At 36.9% G+C, this 24229-nt stretch overlaps 1 protein-coding gene across 6 annotated transcripts in view; it reads left to right on the top strand.

Moving 5' to 3' along the window:
- Window positions 1-24229, top strand: part of MED13L (mediator complex subunit 13L) — a 273110-nt gene that overhangs the window by 119292 nt on the left and 129589 nt on the right. For all 6 annotated transcript variants that reach the window (XR_010318584.1, XR_010318583.1, XM_064272255.1 and 3 more), the window contains exons 3-4: window positions 9881-9965; window positions 23810-23893. Coding sequence is in view for 4 of the 6 variants with exons in the window: in XM_064272255.1 (XP_064128325.1) it covers window positions 9881-9965; window positions 23810-23893 (169 nt within the window). In the remaining 2 variants the exon portion in view is untranslated. The remainder of the gene's footprint in view (window positions 1-9880; window positions 9966-23809; window positions 23894-24229) is intronic.

Here is a 24229-nt window from a genome sequence, read left to right as displayed (position 1 = left end):
TTTCTATTTCTTTATTATTTTTTGTTTCTTTGTTGCTTTAACAAATTTTCACAGGGAAATTGTTTTGCTAGTTTTGTAGCACATTCTTAGTGGTAAAATGCATCATTATATAATAGAAAACTTAAAGAGATTAGTCAGTTTTCTGATTAGTTTAATTATACAGTCTGCTGACCTAAAAAAAATGCTTCCCAATATTTTATGTTAACTATAGTCTTTCAGTTTTTGTTAATTTTTTTTTTTCTTGCCACCTACCAAATTCCTGATAAACTATGACCCAGCAACATATATGTGTAAATCTGTAGTGGACCACAGTTGTATGGGTGTGTGGAAAGGTGGTTCACTTTTTTAAGTTCCACAAGAAATTGGCTTTGCATGTTGTAGGTATAACGTGGTTTGTGACTTGTTTTCTAGTTAAATTAGGGCTTTTATATTTACAGTTCAGACCTTCACCAGCTGCAGTGATTGTTGAGAGTTGGGTCAAATGATGGGGTGATATAAAATAATTATTCTACATTCCTGTTTTTTTTATTTTTTGTGAATAATATATTTTATTTCTGTACATTAGATGGTTTACAGAACAAACTCGTTTCTCATTAAACAGTTGGTACACATACTGTTTTATGACACTGGTTCACAACCACATAACATTGGTTAACAACCCCATGACGACATGTCAACACTCTTCCCTTCTCGACCCTGGTTTCCCTATTACCAGCTTCCCTGACCCCTCCTGCCTTCTAGTCCTTCCCCCTGGGCTGGTGTGCCCCTTTAGTCTTATTTTGTTTTATGGGCCTGTCTAATCTTTGGCTGAAGGGTGAACCTTGGGAGTGACTTCATTACTGAGCTAAAAGGATATCTGGGGGCCCTGCTCTTCGGGTTTATCCAGTCTGTCAGACTAGCAAGTCTGGTCTTTCTTTTCAAGTTAGAATTTTGTTCTCATTTTTCTCTAGCTCTATCTGGGATCCTCTGTTATCATGATCCCTGTCAGAGCAGTCAGTGGTGGTAGCCAGGCACTATCTAGTTGTGCTGGACTCAGCCTGGTGGAGACTGTGGTAGACGTGGTCCATTAGTCCTTTGGACTAATCTTTCCCTTGTGTCTCTAGTTTTCTTCATTCCCTCTTGCTCCCAAAGGGGTGAGACCAGTGGAGTATCTTATATGGGCGCTCACAGGCTTTTTAGACTCCAGATACTACTCACCAAAGTAGATACAGTCCTGTTTTTTAATAAGAATTACATTTTTAACTGTGTTACTTTAAATAAACGTCACGTTTTCCCCTTTGGAGTGGCATTTTACGTAAAGGAAAACAAATATATTGTAGTAAAATTAGATAATGAAAAAAGAGAAGGGGACAAATTATGTTGTAGTAAAGGTAGATGGTAAAAAAAGAGGGGATCAGGAGTACCGCGGAATTTTGGAGTCGATAGTAAAAGAAGTGGAAAGAGGGTAGGATAATAATACAGTTAAAATGACAAAAAAAAATCTTTAATTTTTTGCCAAAAAAGAACTGCCTGTATTAAGAAGGCATTTGCTTAATAAGGGTCTATTTGGTGTAGTGATCTAGCTTAACTGCAAGTGGAGGTGCTCATCAGGTCTCAAAGAGATGGCACTGAGCCTGGTCGAGAGAAACCTTTGTGTACAAAGTCTTCATAGTAGTTATTTCCTTTCTCTCCTCTCTCTCTCTCTCTCTCTCTTTTTGGCAGATGTTATTTTTGCTACATTTGCTATTTTAACCTGTCAGTTAGAAAATAATTACTATGTCAGTATGGCTGGCAGCTCATATAGGAAAAATATGCTGTCTCTTAATCAAAGGTGATTACAGTTTTTTCCTGTCTATAAATGTGCTTGTTGTGTAACGAGAATGCATTAGTCTCAGCCTGATGTATGAAATGAAAGGCAGCAAGAGGCAGCACCATTGTTATCACTCCAGGCGTGTCTAATGAATCGTGTTTCCATGTTCTCTCGGTCACGCCGTAGAGTGCCCTCAGCCAGGGCTAAGCCTCCTGCAAAATGTTCTTTAAGATTATTGTGGCAAGGACAGAAATGCTGGATGAGTGGGGGTGGGGAGAGAATGCCGATGAGACAGCTGCATCTCAAACAGTTACAGCTGCAAGGATTATTCACTGTAATAGCAGTGACAGACAGCTGTTTGAGCTTTAGTGTAAAAGGCAATTTGGGGACTTGCCCTGTCAGAATTGTAGTAGCAAGCTGCAGTGAGTGAATGAGTGTGTGTGTGTGTATGTGTGTATATTTCAAATCAGGTTGTGTCTGTACAGTGCAAGGAAGTATTTTTAGTGTTTACTGTTCAATATTTTTATTTTGTGGTGATTCCTATCCTAAGAATATTGATCTTCCTTGTAATTCCTGAGCATGTAGCTTTTTTCCCCACATGTAGCTGTTTAATAATAGTAGCCTTATTTTATTTTAAATATTTATTTCACATATGATGTATGCATGTTCATTGAAGAAAATCTAGACAATAACAAAAAGGTAAAGAAAAATCATTTCAACCAAAGATAATTGTTAATTTTGATGACTGTCTTTCTAGCCCTTTATTCAGTTATCATGTTATATAACAAAGTTAAGAGCATATTAATAGTAGTTTTCAAGGGTGAAAAGTAATAATTATTTTGAAATCTTCTGAAAAGAGTAGCAGACGGGGGCAAGTTTGGTTCTCAGAAGTCAATAACAGCCATTGTGCAAGATTTCTTTTTTGCTGTGCAGCTATTAAAGTAACACTGCAGCCTGTTTTCTGTAGCAGTTGTCTTTTGAAGGTGTTGTGCAGTTTATCTAGAAATTTAGTTTTATGGTCTTCTTCAGTTTAAAGTTTTACTGGCTTTACATGGAGTCTGTGATCCATTGAAATGCTGACTTGGATCATGTCTGAACTGCTACAATACTGTGTAGAAACTGTCATTAAAATTCTGGTTATCCTGCGACTGGCCGAGAACCCATGCTGTTAGAGATTCCTCAGGAAGAAAAACTGTTAAAATTTTGAACCGCAACTGTGCTTATATGTCTGCCAAATATTACCAATATTCATGTTTATTTAAACTTGCTAACAGGTCAAAACAAACAGCATTTTGATATGTATCTTCTGTCCCTAATTCTTATTTGATTGATGATACTGGGAAGTTGAAATCCATTTTCAGCATAGATTTGTTAAGTGATACCAAATATTCCACACCCACAAGCAGTTCAGGGAAATGAGAGCCCTAAGTGCACTGAATTTGATATAAGTGATGTCTATTTAGTTATTAATGACTTCAAATACAGATTTTACAAGGCAGTCGATGGCAGCATAAATGTGATCAATCAGTGGTGTTGTGTAATTGGATTTTTATGGGTATAATGCGGTATTTCAGAATTTCCTGTGGCATTGTGCTACTTTGTTACTTGATTTTTTTGTAAGTGGATTTTTAAGAAAGCAGATACTTCAGAATACTGTATATATTTGTCTCTGAAGTATTATTTCATTTGATGTAATCCATAAAATTAAATTGATTAGTGATTTTGTACTGTAATGTCCGCTTGGTGCAGCCCTTAGGAAGTATAATTTAAAAGTTTTTAAAGAGGCTACACTGTGTTCTATATGTTACAGATAGAGGTTGGAAACCCTGGATCCAGAGCTGCGCTATTTTTCGCAGTTTGTCACTGGAATCTAACTGGGAAGTAATAATCTTGTTTCATGTGCCTTGCTTTCATCTATTTGTATTCCTGGAGTTTGGAGCAATATTTGATTTTCAGTAATTTTAATGGCTGAATAAGGAGTGCCATCCCTGAAAGGGCTCCTCCCCCTCCAATATTTGCAATGGCCAATGTGCTTACTGAACTCAATGTTCTGTATAATAGGTTTCATTAGTTTTGATGCCTGAGGTAAAAAAGCAGTAGGTGGGAGTAAGAAGTGTTTTTGATGTCTAGACATTCATTTCGGCTGTTGCTGCAATATGATACATTAAAAGGAAATATGTATCATAGCTCAGAGGAAATGTGTATTCTTTGAAAGTAATTCTACTTTTTAAACTGTGTAAGGCAGAGTGACCTGAATTAATAAAAGCTTGAGCTTGAATTTCGTCAAGGTTTCACAGTCTTTATGCTCCTCCCTTCCCTGTTCCATTTTCCCTCCCCCATTTTTCCCCCTTCAAGTGAAGTATGTCTGTTTCATTTGTTGAATTGGAAGGGATATCTTTCCAAGATCTCTGCTGGGAAACACAAAATCATTGAAGTATATATGCTACTTTGATATTTTGCCATATTGACTTTATTCCCTGAACCTTTTATATGGTTTTTCTTTCAAAGAAGCTTATTAATTCTGCAAGGAACCACATTTCACAAAGTTGAAAGAAGTTGTTTTACAATTTGTGAGGATTTTGAAAAATTATCCGGGTACTGAGCACTAAATACTGCTGTTTAAATTTCCATTTTTAAAACACTGTCTCTTTGCTTTAAAAAGACATTTATATGTAGCAATCTTACAGTTTAAATATTTGATTATATAAGGATTACTATATTAAAAAAGGTTGAATAACAGCAATTTAAACAAATTCAGATTATAGCTTTTCTAGTTTAAGTGAGGTAGCTTTAGTGCCAGAATAATTTTGGTTTTTTTTTTTTCTTTTTTAAGCAGGCAGCTGCAGGGATACTTTGTTTTCATTCTTAATCTGGCTATAATAGACAAAATAACAGCAAGAGAATGTTTTAGTTTAGGAATTCTTTGTTTTGGTTGACTCTTGCCACTTTTTTCCTGTAGACACGTTTTAGGTCTCTTGGCTCGTTCTTAGCTCAGCAGAGTTTTAGACAAATTCTTCCAGTATACCTAAGGAGATGTGTAAGTAGAATATATAGAGATAGTTTCTTCGTACTTTGTATTCCCAAGGAATTAATAAGCATTTAAGTTGAAATTCCAAAGAACAGATCAAAAGAATTAGAAGGGCTTTCTTTTCTTTATGTTTTTAAAGGTAGAGACAGTGTATACCCTGGGGAGAAAGCAGGTTTCATAAAGATTGAGCCCAGCACCTGCAGGCCATCTTAGAAACCTCTTGGCACTTGCTTTTCTTCTTAGGCTGCCTTGAAAAGGGAGATAAAGGAGTGGTAAACGCCATCTAAGCTCCTTTATGGAAACTTAAATTAGACTAGCTTACTCTTCTGGCTCTTCTGGCTGCAAAAAAAAAACAAACAAACAAACAGAAAAGTCTCAATATCAAGCAAATGAAGCGTTGCTTTAAATGTTACCTTGTGTATGTGTGTTGAGGTGGGAGAATGTCAGATAAAGGAGGTTAAAAAGTTAAAACGTGGCTTTATATGACTTTACCATGGAGTTGTACAAATAAATTGCAAACACAATTTCAATTTTGCTTAACCTTTAAAAAGCTATTTAGAAAACATTCACCTTAAGTACAAATTTAGATCCAAAGGGACATTTCACTTCAGTGTTGAATGTAGCCTTTCTAGCCACTGTGAACAATAAGGGTGGGTGGTGGTGGGGTTAGTGTGGAGAAATGTGATAGAGTGGGTAAACATGAGCTTTAGAGCCAAAAGTCTTGAGTTTGAATCACATCTTTGCTACTAACCCAATTACCTGGATATGAGGAGATTTTAGACTGAAAGCTAATTCCAATGAAATTTGAAAGGTATGTGTACATAATACCAGGTCAACTCAGCACGTATTTATTAATAATCTGAAATGTCCTAGTCATTACAGCTATGAAAGTAAAACTGCTTCCCCTTGAGGAGTTCAACTAATGGAATAATTCATGTACTTAGTATTTATAAAAACAGATAGAAAATACATCTGGCCCTGTTAGGCTGCTGAGTATGGATACCTAAGAATCTCACGTCACATTCTTGGACTTACTAATTATGTGACTGTGGGTAAATTTCTTAACATTTTTAAGCCTTAGTTTTCTCATTTGTAAAGTGGAGATTATAATAAACTATCTGTATTAGTTATTAGCTGCAAACTAAGAGAAGAAGTTGATTAAAAGAATATTGGGTGTTCACAGTATTAGTTGGTGCTTTTAGGGTCAGTGCTGCAGGGTTGGTTTGATGAGGATACTACTGCTGTTACCACCAAGCGCTAGATAGTACGGTACCCTGGTGCTCGGGTACTGGGAACGCGATCCTGAAGCCTCTGCTATTTGTAGTGCAAACAGAAAGATCTCTGCATCCACCCCCTCCTGTGTCATTAGATGCGGAGTCAAAGGTGTGCTGCAGGAGCATGTGGTAGAGTCTAGGATGTGTATCCTTGTCCTTGTTCTGCAGGAGAGGATGGGAAAGGGAAGATCAGTTGGTTTTTTAAAGCTTTTTATTAGGGGTTTCCATCTTTGTTCCTCAACCAGAATTCATGAAATAGCCAATTCCCCAAAGATGGAAAGAAGTCGTATGCTCAGTGATTAAAGTGAATGCCGGATGTCCTTTACTCTGCCTCACAGAGTGTGGGGAGGAACCGCCTCGCCTCCCCATTCGTATACAGTGCTTGGCTCAAAGCTTGGCACATAGAGTAAAGCCTCAGAAAACGAGAAAGAATGTTCTCTGGCTGGAATACCAACCTTGACTATAAGTCATTGTTATCATTTTTAAATATAAGATTTTTTTTTTAATGTATGGTAGCTATTCTGCCAGGTATTCAATGTAGATTTTGCCTCACAGTGGTTTTCATGTCTATATTAACCTTTTGAAAGCATTAACCTTTTTCTTTCCTCACCCCTAGCTTGGAGCCAGAGGCATAACACAGTGAGAAACTGTTGGTCAGTGAATGTTGACCAAATGCCTATTATTAGATTCTAAAAATACCAGTATAGACTTCGCTTATTTTGAGATTTTAGAGATTCATTAAAACATGCACTGTTTTAATGTATCTTATATAATGTATTTTATGATTTCTGGCAGTTCTGAACATGAAATAGATAAGAAATAAAAGGTGGTCTGACTTACGTTCTTTTTGAGAAATAGTGATCACAGACTCAAAACTGGTATATACATATTTGCTATGTTATTGTTACATTAAAAAAAAAAAACACACGAAAAACCCACTGCCATCGAGTCGATTGCAATTCATAGTGACCCTATAGGATGGAGGAGAACTGCCCCACAGGGTTTCCAAGGAGTGCCTGGTGGATTCCAACTGCCGAACTCTTTTCTAGCAGCTATAGCACTTAACCACTATGCCACCAGTCAATTCCAACTCATAGCAACCCCATGTGACACAGTAGAACTGCCCCATAGGGTTTTCTTGGCTATAGTCTATATGCAAGCAGATTGCCAGGTCTTTCTCTCACTAAGACCCTGGGTGAGTTTGAACTGTGAGCGTTTCAGTTAGCAGCTGAGGGATTAACCATTGTACCACTAGAGCTCCTTATATTTACTGTTGTTTTGTGCTGTCCAGTCAATTCTGACTCTTATTGACCCTGTAGAACGTAGTATAACTGCCCCATAAGGTTTCCTAGGCAGTAATCTTTTTTTATTTTTGACCATAGACAGTAAATTAAAAGTTAACAAATTAATGCATTCTCCTTAAATTTATAGCCGAAAATGATGTTATTTTATGAGTGGTTAATCCTTGACCACAGGTGTTGATTTATGGTAAATTATTGACTGCTCTGAAATCTTTAGTACAATATGTAAGACTTGTGAAATTTAAATGTACATATGAAATCTAAACACTGTATCCTTGTATAATTACTTCCAATGACTTAGATTTTGCCTGTTTACTTACAGGATAATTCATAATTTACTCTTGTTTTTAAAGCTTGAGTATATGTTCTTTGAACACAAGAAGCTTGATGCAGAATTGTCTCTGTTGTACTTCATGTCATTCCTTTCTTCCTTATTCTCTGTTAAATCACCACCTAAACTTATATGAATGTATGTAACGCTCTGTATCCAGTACAAAGGGAGATAGGAAAACTGTATTAAAAGTAATATTCATAAAGGCATTTTTCAACATAATTCTCAGCATTTGAAAACTAAATATGTTTCTCTAAAATGTTTTTATTCTGCTACGTTTGCATTTTTACAGTGTTTAATACGAAGTACATAATATTGGGCCATTGGAGAGGACTACTTGATCTGTATTCTCTTGTTGCTGAAACTGTTTTTTGCTTCTAATAATTTATTAATGAAGGTTAACCAAACACGCAGCATATCCTTTGGATTAAAAAAAAACAAAAACAAAAATAAACCATGTTCAGTGTATGTAGGGTTAGTGTAGAAATCCTTTTGATTCACACCATGGTCTCATTTTTATAATGGTGCATCTTAAAATTGATGGCGTCTTAAATCAGTGGAACACATTAGGGAAGAAAAGCAGATTATTATGGGGTATTCCTTTAACTGAAATGTTAAACCTCTTTCTCACCCAGGAAAATCTCTACCCAAGAGATAAATATGTGTGAACAGAGATTCATAACACCTTCAGAAGATTTTAGAAAAATTTTGGATGTTTTGTCTTGAGTAGAGATAATCTGGGTAGCAGGAATATTTGTGTGTTGTACTTTATTTTCTTTTCTGTAGCTCTAAGTAACAAAATATTTGTGACAGAAGTTACTTTGGGGGAAAATTTGGTAAACCAGGATTAGTCACATGTGCAGAAAATATAAACTGTTCTGACATATCAAGAAGAGAAATATTTATCCAGTTTTATTTTAAAACGACAACAAGAAAACAACCTGTAGATACAAAAGCCATGAAGATAAATGCACTTTAAAATTCTTTTGGAGTGGGGAATATGGAGATGCATTTTAGAATGACTATCGATGCGATAAAAGCAGTAAAAACCTGCTTTGTGGATTTAACATGTGTCTTAATTTGCTGTCAGTGTTTTCCCAGGTGAGTATTGCTGTTAAGATAACAAGGGAAAGGGAGAGGGAATTTTGTTCTGCAAACGTCTTCGCCTTTGCAATTTTTGGCTCTCTTGAATTGAACTAATATAATTTAAAAGGAAATTAGCTACCTTCTTTAGGGCATTTTATATCTAATTTTATATATATGAAAAGAGAAAGAATTTTAGGACTGCATGGGGCATTGTTAGTCTCTTGGATTCTCTTGATGTTAACTTGTGACCCAATATTGTAACATTATTCTAAGGAAATACATTTATTTTCCAAAATGTCAAACATTAATGAAATTGTGAGCTCAGGAACTAAATTTGATGTTATGTCAAGATTTAATTTCCAGACATTGTCCCTAAAATCATGTCCTTAAAAACATAAAAACCATACCCAGATATGGCCTTCGAAAAATTTAAAGAAATTTTTATAACTGACAGTTTTGGAAAATTTTTCCTTTTGATTTTCTCTGTGAAAGTACGTATAACTTTGGTATTAACTTGTAACATTCTTGTTACCTTCGGATAGAATTCTAACAAACTTAGTCTATATGACGCTACTTGGTAGACAGTAATTTGAGACTCTGAATGGTTTAAAGCTTTGAGGGAACAGGTTGGAAAGGCCTTTGTGTGAGGGGAACGCACCATGTCTTGTCTTTTAAAGTCAAAACACATCATCTTCTGTTCATAGTATTTTATGACTTTAGGCAAGTATTTAATGTCTCTTCTCCATTTCAGTGTGAGGTCGTTTAAAGTAACCCATTAGCTTTGCTTTAGAAACTGTTTCTACTCTCACTTTTATAATGAAGTTTTTATCGTGAAACGACAACAATAATAACGAGCAATAAAACCGATAAAATCTTACTAGGCTGTTTTCCTTGTAGGGGAGCTGCCTCTGACGTGTTTTCAATTTACTTGGATTAAGTAAGCAAATTAAAATTACATGGCGTTTTCAGACTTCCTTTACCATTTACTAGAAAAATGTTTTAAAAGTTCTGAAAATTTTTATTTGGTTGTCCTGCTTACTGGTTCTTTTTGTTTTGTTTTGTTTTTTTCAGTTGTGGAAGAAGGACTCTGGGAAAATGGCCTTTCCTATGAATGCAGGACGCTGCTCTTCAAAGCGATCCACAATCTGTTAGAAAGGTGAGAGAAGGAACAGCGTGCGGTGGTGAGACACCAAGTAGTTGCTAGATGTTCAGGGTTTCCTGTAATTCTCATATACAGTGATTCACTGTTACTATAAAAATGAAATTATAGAAAAACTCCTGTTCCTTTTTGTATTGATATAATTTCAATTTGGAGAAAAGTTTCAGAAATAGTACAAAGAACTCCCACGTATCCTTTTACCTCGATTCACCAAAAGTGTTTCTCTTCCCAATTTGATTTATGATTTGTGTGTTCTCTCTCTGTTTTTATGTGTGTCCATGTGTGCTTTTAAAAAATACTTATTACTTGAACCTCTTGAGAATAATTTGCAGACTCGGGAGTTGATGCCCTTTTGTACCCCCATGGTTTTAAGTATTTCCTATTGTGTACTCTTATATCCCCTTATATAACCAAAAAAACCAAACTCGTTGCTGTCGAGTGAATTCCGACTCATAGTGACCTTAGAATAGCTATCCATAAACAAAAAACCAAACCCATTGCTGTCGAGTCAATTTTAACTCATAGTGACCCTGTAGGACAGAGTGGAACTGCCCCATAGGGTTTCCAAGGAGGGGCTGGTAGATTCGAATTGCCACCAAGCTGTTAACCACTGTGCCACCAAGGCTCCATCCTCTTATATAGCCACAGTACAATTATGAAAATTAAGAAATTTATCATTGATAAAAGGCCATTTTCTAATCCACAGTTTAATTCAGATGTTGCCAGTTGTACTAATTATGTTCTTTGTAACTTAATGCCCCCTAAGATCTAATTCGTGATCATACATTTTATTTAGTTTTCATGTCTTCAGATCTACACCAGTTTCTCAGTGTTTCTTTTTCTTGACCTTGACATTTTGGTGAGTTCAGGCCATATATTTTACATAATGTCCCACAGTCTGAGACAGATTCCTCACGGTTAGATTCGGGTTAAGCTTTGTATAGGAATACCATAGAAGTGATGTCGTGTCCTCCTCAGTCCTGATGTCAGTGTCTCATTGTTCATGAGTTAATTAACATTGATCACTTGGTTGAGGTGGTACTCTGCTAGGTTTCTCCATAAAATTAATAAGTAATTTATTAACTATAATCTTTGTCTGTTCTCACTTTGTGGCCAGATACATTGTTGTTGTTGTTAGGTGCCACGGAGTCGGTTCTGACTCACAGCGACCCTGTGTACAACAGAACAAACCACTGCCCAGTGCTGCGCCATCCTTACGATCGTTACTATGTTTGAGCTCATCGTTGCAGTCATTGTGTCAGTCCATTTCCTTGAGGGTCTTCACAAACTTCCTTTTTCCCCGACCTTCTCCTTTACCATAGGTACATTGAGACTATGCAGTTACCCTGTTTCTCATCAAATTCTCACTCACTTGTTTTAGCCTCCATTTGTGACCCTTGCCTAAATCAATTAGGGCTATTATGACTACAATGTTAATTTCCTAATGCCACCATTCCTTCTATTTTATTAGTTGGCATTCATCTGTAGGGAAAAGCTTTTCATTTTCCTCTATTGAGTGGATTTATTTACATACTTCAGTTTGAACTCAAGGGTTTCTATTTTATTGAATGGATTATAATCCATTAGTGTCATTTGTTTTGATGCTTAAATTCTTCAAGATTTGGCTGGGGGAAGCCCCTTTGTGGTGGCTCCTGTGTCCTTTTGAAATATTCCCATTGTTGTTTGCACACCTCCTTACTTTCTGGTGCAACAATATGCTCCAGGCTCTGAATAGTGTTTGGGAGGGGAAATAGATGAAAAAGAACAGGTTAGTTAAGAACTTCTATAGGAAAAATGTCTTGAACGTCTCTTTCGAGTCTGCATATAGTACTTTACGCAATCAGGGTTATGTTACTATAGTAACACGCTTAGGATTCTTAAGCTACAGTTGATAAGTGGTCATGATTTAAATCACTGAGAACTTTCTCATTTTGAACTTTATTTTCTACCCCTGTGACTAGACCTAGAAGACCATCTGTTACTAAGGTGGTCTGTTAAACATATTATGGAAGCTTTCATTTTTGTTTTAAGAGTTAAGTACTCTAAATATTTGGTAATTCTCTCTCCCATTGCAAAACAAAACAAAACAAAACACAAATGCACACAAACTCCCTTCAGAAAAATGTGGACAGTTTTACTGTTTCCATAATCCTATGCCAGAACAAAGTTTGTTTATCTCTATAGTAATTAATGGACCTTTAAAGACTTTTTTTTTCTGTAAAAGTGTTGATGTACATGCAATGAAGTACGTATTTTTTAAAAATTGTAGCTCACTCTGTTGCTTTTTGATATCATGATTTTTTCTGGTTCAGAAAAACAACAAATTTGTGATTGAATTGTCTTCAGTCTTTTGTATTTTAAATGGTGCCTAGTTTCTTTGTTTTGTGGGAGAACATTAGAAGAGCGGAAAAACTGGGAGGGAGGAGAAATACAAGTAATAATTTATTCTGGACTTACTAATATAGGATTTGTGTTAAAAACTTAAGCCCAGGTCAAGTTGAGTACTGTTTTATAAGAAAGTTAATTGTATAAACAAAAGTACAGAGGCACTGAAGTGGTGTATACAGTGTAGCTTTGGAGAGCTCCAGAGAACTTTGGGTTACACCTTGGCTTGGTTCCAGAGTCTGTCACTTGATCAATTACCCTGACCTCACCACGCCTTTGTTATTGCTCTATAAACTAAGTATGGGACGCTGTGCACCTTGAGTTTTTGTTAGATGTTGTATATAATGTGTACCCATTAATGTCTGGCACATTGTTAATGTTCAGTAATTAATATCCTTTTCGCCCATAATTTTTTTTATTTTGCGTACTTTGGTTTGTATTCCTTTACATTTTATCAATTTCATTTAAATGACTTATTCTGTAAACAAATAAGTTAATTTCATTAAAATAATCCCAGAATGGCTGTTTGAATACTCCTCTAAGAGTTTGCTTTACAACAAATTAAACAGCATTTCTTTTAGAAAACAATTAAACTTTTTAACTCTTTTCCTGTAATTAGTATGAATGAATTGAGATTCTTTTGAGAAATGGTAATAATCCTTTTTCTTCTTATCAAACTTGAAGTAACTCCTTTTTATGAATGAATATTACCCTGCTCGTGAGGCTGGGAATAATTTTAAATGCTTATTCCTAGTTCCCTTTATTTCTTGTCAGCAGAAACAGGACTGCCTGGTACTGGGTTGCCATGTTGTTCTTCCCATAGCTTAGACCATTTGCTGTAACTTATTTGTCCGTTTGTGACCTAATTTTTTTGAGATACACTTTGCCATGGTATTCCCAGCAGTTCTCTTTTAGGTCTTTCCATTTCTATTCAGATAAGATTGAATTGTTTTTCCATCGTGGATGGTTTTGAATTTCTGGCATGAAAGCTAGAATTGAGGTTATTGAAACAGATTTTCAGGGAATGTATGACTTGAAGGGTGTGTTTGTACTTCCTGAGGGCCCCCCTTTTTAAGTTTGTACATTAACAAAGCTCGAAAGCTTGTACAAGTGCCTCTCCCTCCCTCACTCCCTCCCTTCTTAGCATAAAAGGATATGTTTAAGTCAAAGGGAGTTCCATTTACTACCTTGACAAGTGCTTCTTTGTAGCCAAGCAAGGATCATATAAATTGATCTTCTTTCCAAAAAGCTGTGATTGCTAGTGAGTCCCTGCAGTGACTTATCAAAAACACTGTAACTGCAAATTAAGGTAACATTGCAAACGTCACACAAAGTAAGATAATTTCGTTTCTCTCCGCTGTTGATTGGTGATGAGCTCATGTTATATTGAGGCTGTGTAGAATATTTTAAATTCTAAGGTCATATGACTTGAGATATATTCATCATCTTTCATTTACTCAGTCTACCTGTAATGCTTCATTATTTGTTTACACTTGCCAGTGCCATCTGTCCACTTTGAAAAAAAACAACAAACAAACTACCACTTAGTAAAGAGTATTTTTCATAAAGGTATCAGACGGAAGCTAACATATTTGGTGTTAATTATACATATAAGTCCATTTCATAGATGGGAGTATTTTGGATCTCAGTTTTGCCACTTAACTGTGTGACTTGGACCAGTGACTTAACCTCACTCAGCCCCTGTTTCTTCACCTATAGAATGGTGAAGAGGTGTTTTGCTCAGCATAGTACCTTTCTTCTTCTAAGGACTCAGTAATTTGTTAGCTGCTGTTACTATTAGCTAATTGAAGTATTGCGATTAGTATTTTCAGAGTTGGACGCGGCATTAAAGGCGTCAGTTAGCCTGTTTATCTAATTCTGGAATCCCATTCTGTAATACCCTCCCCCCCCCAATTTTATTTATTTTGTTGTTGTTGAGAATATACACAACAAAACATATCAATTCAGCAGTTTCCACATGTACACTTTAGTGACGTTGATTACATTCCTCAAGTTATGTAGCCATTCTCACCCTCCTTTTTTGAGTTGGTCTTCCCTCATTAACATAAACTACCCTGCCTTGTAAGGTTTATAATATCCTTTTATGTGGTCATCCATCCTCTGCTTGAATACTTCTGGTTACCTGAGCACAAAGGAGTTCTTTTCATCTTCAGAGAGTACTCATCGTTAGAAAAAGTCTTTCGTTTCTTTATCTTAATTCAGTTCCTAGGGCCCATATACAACTTTATTTAATTCCATTTCCATGTAATGGCCTGGCTGCCCTGGGTTTTCTGTTTCCTTGTTTGTTGTTCTTCTAACATAATATTGAATTCTTTCAAATCTTGACTCACAGTTATAAACTATGACTGTTCTATAGTTTTTTGTTCTCCTCTTAAGGTGCTCAGATTTGTAGAAATGTATCCATGTATGCCTTGGGCACCCTTGAGTGGGGTATTTCCCTCATTTAAGTACTATTACTCATGCAGCCTTGTTGATTTTTTTTTTTTTTTTTGGTATTTATATGACACTATTTATACACCGTTTCTGAGAAAATGGAATTTTTTTTCTCCTCAAACCCTGCATTCTTTTCTATTTTCCTAAAATACCAGGCTAAAAGAAATTCGTTGAGCTGTACACTCCTGATTTGTACAGTCTTCTACATGTATGTTATACTTTAATTAAAAGGTGGTGTGGATAATTACAAACCACTGACTTGAAAATTTGACTGAAGTAGATATCATAGTACTTAAAAATAGAAGGAGTAATAAGATATAATTAAACGTTTATGCAACTTCTTTTGAAGATATCCCCAAAGGCATTGGCATCTATTATCTTCGGTGTTTTCATGTCTCTACTGCCTGACATGTAATTGTTATTCAGCAAATATTTATTAACGAATAAATATCTCATTCAATTTTAATCGTTTTGTTTCCAGCTAGTCAAGCTTCTGTAGGTCACGATGAGTCAAAATTGACTCCATGGCAACTGATTTTTTTTTTGGGGGGGTTGTCAAGTTTTCCTCCTTCTCCCCCTCCCTGGCTTCTAGATATTACTGCAGTCTGTCCCATTCTCTTTATTCTGGTGGCCACTGGCCTACTTTAAGATGTCCATGGAGTATTGAGTGGTCCCTTTCATCAGTCAGGTGAGGCTTAGTTGTGCTGCAATAACAAAGGACCTGAGCGATCACACCTGGCTTACTACAATAGGGGTTTATTTCTTGCTGGTGTTGCCTGCCCCTTGTGAACCAGTCATTCATTCCCTGTAGCACTGCTCTATTTCATCTTCCTTTTCAAACCCAGTCACATGGTGAAGCCAAATGTTAGTGGGATAGGAAGGGACAGCACATATTTGGGAAAAATAATACAATCTACTCTACCTCTGAAGGAGCCTTGGTGGTGCAATGGCTAAGCGCCTGGCTGCTAACGAAAGGTTGGTGGTCCCCCCCTCCCCCGCCCCCAGTGGCTCCATGGGAGAAAGACCTAGAACTGCTCCTGTAAAGATGACAGCCTAGGAAACCCTAAGGGGCAGTTCTGCTCTGTCCTACAGGGTCTCTATGAGTCAGAATCTACACACAACAACAGCAATGTACCTGTTAATTTAGGTCTTGACCTCTTCTAGTAATAATGCTCCAAACAGCTACCAGTCAAACATTACTGAAACCCATGTTTCTGAAACACAAATATATGGAAGTACTTATATATATATGCATACACACACACATACACACATGAATACTTTGAGCCATATTGGCTTCCTTTGTTATTTTTGGTTTTTTCTTCATATTTGAAGAATTTCATTTGTGTCAGAATTTCAGTGTCTTAGAGTGCTCATTACCTTTTAACCTCTCTAAGTTTTATAGTTTTATATCATGCAGTCATGCTTATTTTTCCTCTTTTTGGAGAAAGTAAGTGTGCTTCCTGTTTTCCTGATGATTGATTATCCCCTTTTGGCCAAATGCCCAGAGTAATGAAATACCATTAATTTGGTTTTTACTTATTTAGAATCTCTGCTAATTTGACTTGAAAAATGCTGAAGAATATTTTCCATGTCTTATGTATTTAATAAAAGTTTGTTAAGGATAGAAAATTATTTAATAAGGTTATAGGAGACATGTTAGTTTATTGAAAATAACAAGTTGTTTTAGGAATGCTAGTACTAAACACTCCTTTCATTTTTTAGAACAGGTCATATAGGACCTAACATTTGAAACATGCTGTTAGCTCAGATTATTGTGTGCACTTTAAAGGAACAATCCTCACCTCTCCCTTCCTCTCTCCCTCCATTTCTGTCTCCCCTCCCTCTTTCCCTCCTTCCCTCCCTCCCTCCTTCCATCCTTCCTTTCTTCCATACAGTTCACTAGTTCAGATGGCTCCTCATTGGTCTTTCAATCTAGTGAGATTTTGTAATGTGTTTATAACGAACTTGTCACAGGTAACACTCTGTATTTTCAGTCTAGGCTGTCTCATACTTCTCATTAATGGAAGAGTACTTTGGCTGTGAATAGACTATGAGAAACAAAAACCTGCAGTCATTTTTCAGGAGTTTCTTCATTTGGTATTTCTAGCATTAAAAGTCTAAGTGGCTATTACTTTTATATTATTATAATTGGTATAAGTTTTAATAATATACTGTAACCTTTTCACATAATTCTATCAAAGTAAAGTAAAACATTGGGTTGAAAAGCTTTAAAAAGGCCAGGAACTGTGTGCCGTTCATATCACCCAGAGTTTATATTATTGCCTCAGTGATTTACACCACATACGGGACCTATGAAAGTCTTGAGCATTGTAGGATTGCTTATAATTTCTGGCATAATGCTATCAAATTGGCATTATGTGTGGTAGTATATTTGATTTCAATTTTTATTTTCTTGTTTTTAGAATAAAATATATCAGCATGATTTTGATGGAGTGCTATTTTTTTCTCTAAAATGCAAAATCATTGCTTTGTACGCAATGGAGGATTACATGGCTCTTCTGAAGTGGTTACGCTCTATCATGTCCATGTTAGGGAGACTTTAATCTGTGCGTATTTGACATTCGTAAAACATAATGGCTCTTCAGAGTAGCCACTGGTGCTGCTTGCCTAATGGGTTGTCAGCGTATCCACCTCACGGTAGTTTATAATGCAACTGTAAAATTGCCTTTGGCCCAGAGCTGCTTGATTTGCCAAGAGTTGGTGTTCAGAGGTAAGATGCTCTTATCTGGAAAAGCACGGTGACAGTAATGTGGGGAAACTGGAATTATAATTATCCCAATACCACTGTATTTATAAATTCCTAGCATTGAGTATGCTTTGGCACCGTGATCCAGTAGAGGTGACCGTCGGAGGGATGATGAGCAACTCCCTCACGTGTGGCGCTCAGGGATCTCAAGATAATGAGTATGTTCACTAGAGCATGGTGGCGGGAACAGCCCCAGTTGGAGAAATGGTGACACAACATTGCAGCCTCGCGGGTCCTTGGCTATAATGTGATAACGGTAGCAAGAAATGAGGAATCAATAAACCCCTATTTTATTGAATTGCCACAGTGTGTAGTTCTGTAAAGCAAGTAGGAGAACAAGTCTTTAGACCTCAGGGCTTATACTGTAAAGGGAGAGAGAGTACAACCATTACAGACGCAAGTGACTGAAGGCACATGTTTAATTGTAAATGTCTAGAGAGAGACACATTTGCCCTAAGACTAATTAATTGTGTGTTAATTTATTTATTAAGATAGAGAAGGGATTAAGACTTTAAATTTTTCTGAAGATTAAAAAAAAATTGTTTCTAGTTGAAGAATGGGATTGGCACTAAGGGCTTGAAAGTACAGATGTGATTCTTTGGAATTGCATTAAAATGTATGCTTAGTTCATTGTATTAAAATCTATGTTTTGGATGGGGAGAGGGCTGTAAAAGAGTCTCACAGGCATTTTGGAGAGGATGGGGATCATAGGGTTTGCTTGGCTACAGGAGACAACATCCACTGGGGCCCAGAGCGATGAAGATAGGAGGGATCCACTGGAAGAGGTTTTCTTGTTTCCATAATTATCGGAGTTTATTTGGCTGGGAATTGAGAGTGCTGCAGTTTCCATGAAGCTGAGTGTCTTAAAACTGGCCGAGGAAGGAGACTTCTTTGCGTCTGTGGTTGAAATCGATTACAGTGGTGAGGCTTTGATTCGCGTGAGGGTGTTCTGGTATGAAGTTATATAAAATGTAGCCTATCTGAGCAGCTCTGTAGTGATGGTACCAAAGTACAGTTTGGTTGGTGATGTGGTGCACTATCCTTGGACTTCCTGTTCAGTGAAGACTGTCAGACTCACATCAGTTGAGGGACACAGGAGGAGCCAGAGCCAGTGGTGGTCGCCCTTCTCTACCTCCCGACTATCCATCTGGAAAATGGCTTGCTGAGGTAGGCTGTGGGTGCTGCTGTAATTTTACATCAGGTCTGCCTGTGGCTTTGGGATTAGAGATTGGGGCCTGCCAATTTGTGGATCAGGTTGCACTTGTAGTTAATTATTTAGAGCATATGGCATGACACCGAAGCACACGCCCATACACATACACATGTTCTGATTTCGTTTTTCAGCAGCTGTTTCTTTTCTTCTTGAAACTGATTTTTTGGGGGTTGAGAATTATTTGTAAAGACAAATAATTTCCTCGCACTGTTGTTGATAGGACACTTTGTAAATCTAAAATCACATAGTGGTTTAAAATCACATAGCGGTCTTACAGGATAATATTGTAGAACTTTACAGAGTTGTATCTTAATAGTGAAGCCATTTTGAAAATCTCACGGCAGTGGGCAACTAGGGCTAACTGGTAATGTATCCTTAACACTATGATATTGGTTTGAAACAATTTTTGGCAGATGGAATGTGCCTGCTGGGTTTCTTTATTTTCCAAGTATAAAATTTGCCCCTTAAACATAATAAAAAAAGATTGATAGAATGTAAGAAAGGGGAAATTGTATTTCTGATATACTTTAATTTTTATGTCTTGGAATCATCTCCTTTGAAAAGATTTGCTTGATTTTGTTCTTTAAATATAACAAAGCAATTTGGGCAATAGCGATAGTCTTCGTAAACATTTTTTAGCATCTATGCAATTCCCTACCTGTCGATTATCTACTTTGTGTTTATCCTGGAGTGGGAGGTGATAGGCTATAAAGGAGTGAAATATGTAGATTTTGCCCTCAAACGCAGAAGATCTCATTGGTGAGAAATTCAGGACAAGACTGCCCATGGTTAGTGGTTACCAATGAGAAGAATAACAGCATTGTGTAATGAGTGGGAAAGCATTCTGTGGTGTCTAGCATGCGTTTTTCAGTCTTTCTTGAGCACCTACTAGTGTAGAGCAGAACATAAAGCATACTACACAATAAAAAAAAAAAAAAACCAATAGACACTTAATATTTGTTGGATAATCCTTGAATAAGAAACATTCTGTCTCTGATCCCAAGGAACTTGTAGTTTCATGGGGGAAGAGAGCCATAGAAATGCATCATTCCAACTCAGCAGTGAAAATGCTGGTATATATGTTAGGGTCCTGTGCAGACTTGACCTGGGACAGGAAAGATGAATAGAATTTAAATTAGAGGAGGAAGGGTAGAGTGAGACATGGAAGGGATTCCAGGCCAACGCAGGGTTAGTAGTCATCAGCAGTAGTATTTAGTACAGAAATTCTTAACCTGGCATTTGCTTCAGACCGTTCCCTGATCCCACAGAATTGTGTGCAGTGTTTTGTTATTATAAGCATTTTTTTCTTGGGGAAAGAGTCAGTGATAGCTTTCACTAGTGTTTTATTTATTTGTTTTTTAACTATAGGTCCATGACTAAAAAAGATTGAGAACCAAGGACTTAGTACCTCTGTAGAGGCTGCTACTGAGTTAGCATACTCCCACCACCAGTCAGGTGGCAGGACTGTCTTCCTTAGCAAAGACATATCCCTTTTTCATTTTCATCTGTCAGTTAAAGTACAAAACACCTGGCAGAGATATTTTTTGCACTCCCTAACCCTGGTCACGTAGTGGTTAAGTGCTACAGGTGTTAACCAAGAGGTTGGCTGTTCAGATCCTCCAGGCCCTCTTTGGAAACTCTGTGGGGGAGTTCTATTCTGTCCTAGAGCGTCGCTATGAGTCAGAATAGACTCGATGGCAATGGGTTTGGTTTTTCTGGTTTAACCCTGGAGGATCCTGGACAGGTCTCATCTGTCTATTTGTCTTCTCTCTCCTCTCTCCACACTGTTTTCTTTCTGTCTGTATTTTGAAAAGCAATGTTTGTTTTTTGGACCAAAGCTAGTTGAGACTCTGAGAGTTGAAAAGTCTAAGTATTCATAGTCACTGAGTTACTTTCACCTATTTATTGAGTACAAAGATACTTTTCCTTCATACCTATTCATCTCTACACCTAACTCAGTAATTAATTCTATGTTGGGTGGGGATCATGACAGAGACAAGGAGCCAAGGTACTCAGCAATCTCACTGACTGGTTACAGCCTTCTCTGAGGTAGTTGGGGTGACATTGGTAACTTTCTGCCATATCATTGTTATCTGTTCCAAGATGATTTGTGACTGCTTGGTTATGCAGGGAGCCCTGATGGTACAGTGGTTAAGAGCTCGGCTTATAACCAAAAGGTGGACAGTTTAAATCCACCAGCTACTCCTTGGAAACCCTATGGGGCAGTTCTGCTCTGTCCCGTAAGGTCGCTATGAGTCAGAATTGACTTGATGGCAATGGGTGGGGTGGGTTTGCTTAAGCAGAAATGAAGTCAGTGGCAAAGTTAGAAAATCGAGTAAAAACAAAGGTTTGTCCAGTGCAATTCTGTGTTCTCATGTCCTTTCAGTGCATCAGAAATCACTGATCACGTAGAAGCTGATTGGCAATTGAAATTCACATAAGTCATTTATGACTCTGATTTGGAACCAGTTGGATTCAGATAGAAGAATCAGTAGTTTCCATGGCTGTTTTGTATATTAGTGATAGTAACCTTTTGTTGACATTGCCAGATAAAGAAATATGATCTATAGGGGAACTCCAGGAGATATATTAGCACAGAGAGTTAGAATCTCAAATAGCATTTTCACGAGCTTTTTGCCTTTTGCCTTTGTCCTTGAGTGGTCTTGGCTGTGTGCTGCCCCCCTCCCCATTCCCCCCCCCCCTTTTTTTTCTGGAATGAAGTCATCAAATAGAATTTGTGACTTTTACTTTCATAGAAGGGCAAGCTTTTGAAACAAACTTTACACATTGTTCTCTGTAATCACAGATACTTTGTTTTTCTTTCGTATTGTACTGTCTAAAGCTATGGATTTTTCTATCTATGCACTATAAATTCACGTTGTCCCTCTGTTACGGAAGAAATCATTTCGTAGCATGCAGACTTTCAAGGCATATATGAGAGAATGAATGTATATATTTTTAAATGATACATACTAAATGAGGATGCCTAAGTGTCACTAGAAGACAACGTTTAGTGTTTGATGTGGTCCTGTACCTGGTGCATACCCTATTGCTTTCATTCTAAGCACTATTGATTTTAAGATATATAAAAAAATAAAATTTTTATATATCTTAAAATCAATAATGCTTAGATTTTAAGATATACCTGCAGTTTAATAACAGCTTTTGGAGACTAAAGAAACACTATCACTGTAAATAAACCTGTCAATTACTAGATGCACCTGAATTTAAGAAATGAAAGAATTGAGGAAACGTGACAGCTTGAGAGTAGTGACAGCATGGTTTAAAAGTCCTAGCTCTGTGACCTTGGCTAGGTGACATTCTCATTGTGCCTCGGCTTCTTCATCTATAAAAATTGACTTTGTGATGGCCATCTCGTGTTGTTATTACAAGAATTAAATAAGATACTGTGCCTTGTAATCCAACATGGTGGTATGGGGGGGGTGGTGGTGGTAGTAATAGTGGTTCTAGTAATTGTTATTAATGGTGTAGTTGGAGGAACTGGATATCACACATCAGAGTTTTAATGGAAATGTATATTTGAATGTAGTCTAGTTAAAAAATACTATTTTCTTAGGTAGTGAATAAATTGTGGAGATACTTTTTCAGTTTGTTTCTTGAGTACTTTATTGGCTATTCCATATTTCCTGTTAATAAACTTAATGGAGCCACATGGTCTTTAACCCTAAATGATAAGTTTAGGAAAACAGCTTGCGTTCCTTTGAAAATGATTTTTTTTTTTCACTATGAACAAGGAAAATTGTTGTAGAAATTCATTTTCAAAATAAAACTAGTTGAAGCCAGTGACTTTTTGATTGTGCGGTGCTCCAGATTGGCTCTGCCCGAAGGGAGTTATATTGTGGCCAGAAGAAACTGTTGCCATTTACTAACCCATCTAACCTGTAATGAGTTGGGTGAGGACTTAAATTGTTTCCATCTTCCTTGATGGTGTGAAAATTACAGACACAAAGGCCAAGTACAGAATTGCCTGAATATTGAATAAAGAATTGGTACAGAGCTCTTTTTCTGGTAGGTAAGACCTAGTATAGAAGAATTACATCCAGATTTCTGACAGCTTTTCTTACAAAATATGTGTCATTTCATTGAATAATGTTAGCAATTACTGTATATCATCAATTCCAATGTGTGTTTTTTTCTCACATTTTTATATCTTTGAAATCAGGGTACCCCTTACAATTGATGGCATCTCACAGTCGGCTGGACAGCAGTTATAATATAGGTGTCCTCTGCCTGAACATGAGTGAACTTGCTCATAGCTGTTCATGTTGTTGTCACTTCAGTTGAATTGTGCGCATTGTTGGTATTAATATGTCTTGGGCTCAATTGTCATGTAATATGTCTTCAAAAAGATTACCCTGTGGTTTGACGCGAAACGCAATGTACACAAAAAGGCATGGAAACAGAAGCAGGGCACAGCATAGGTATGAGTAAAGCAAATATTCTTTATTGAAGAAATGCCTGCAATTCCTTGTTTTCTTGCAAAGCACTAACCAAGTGCTTTACTGCACCCACAAAAGGAATATACCACAGGTTGATGAAGCTATCTTATGTTTTTATCACTGAGTCACTTGCCAAAGGATTGCCTATCACGTGCCAACCAAGAAAAAGCCAGCACTAAAAGTTGCAGAAGGGGTGGCAGTGGCGTGGAAGGATATCTGTCCCTTAGGCACTCAAGAACTGCTGCATCCTCAGCCTTCTCAGTGGGACAGGAGTTGACCTAATGTAGAAGTGTGATTGGAGTTGTATGAAGACTTCGGAGGAACAAATCAACCAATTTTTTTTTTTTTTTTAAACATGCAATAGTTTTGTATGCTAAAATCTATGGCTAAAGTTAAAGAGTTCTTTCGATAAGGAGAAAGTAAAAATATCTATGTAATTTTAAAGAAAACATCTTGACAGTTTAAATGGTGTATCTTATCCATCGTTATTGATTCAGTGGCTTACTGTATTAATTTGTTGTTGCAACTGTAAAAGTAATTATTGTTGAAATTATTGTAGGTGCCTAATGGATAAGAACTTCGTCAGGATTGGGAAATGGTTTGTTCGGCCCTATGAAAAGGATGAAAAACCAGTCAACAAAAGGTGAGTCTTTGGAACGCTGTTGGCTTTTGGTTTCTTTCACTTGACCACAGCTGTCTTTGGAAGGGGGGACACCTTATATATTTATTACCTAGTAATATTGGTAGTTCAGATGTACTAAAATAGATTTGGACAAGAAAGATGATTGTTAATATGTTCGTGTTTAAGCCACTTTTAACCACGCTGTTTGGAAGTGAGAATGGTGAAACTTTGTCTCACTTACTTTGGACTTGTCATCAGATGGGACCAGTCCCTGGAGAAGGACATCATACTTGGTAAAGTAGAGGGTCAGCGAAAAAAAAAAGGAAGACATTCAGCGAGATGGATTGACACAGTGAC

This window comes from Loxodonta africana, chromosome 19 (assembly GCF_030014295.1).
Source record: "Loxodonta africana isolate mLoxAfr1 chromosome 19, mLoxAfr1.hap2, whole genome shotgun sequence".
Lineage (NCBI taxonomy): Eukaryota > Metazoa > Chordata > Mammalia > Proboscidea > Elephantidae > Loxodonta > Loxodonta africana.
This window is presented reverse-complemented; position numbering and strand designations above follow the sequence as displayed.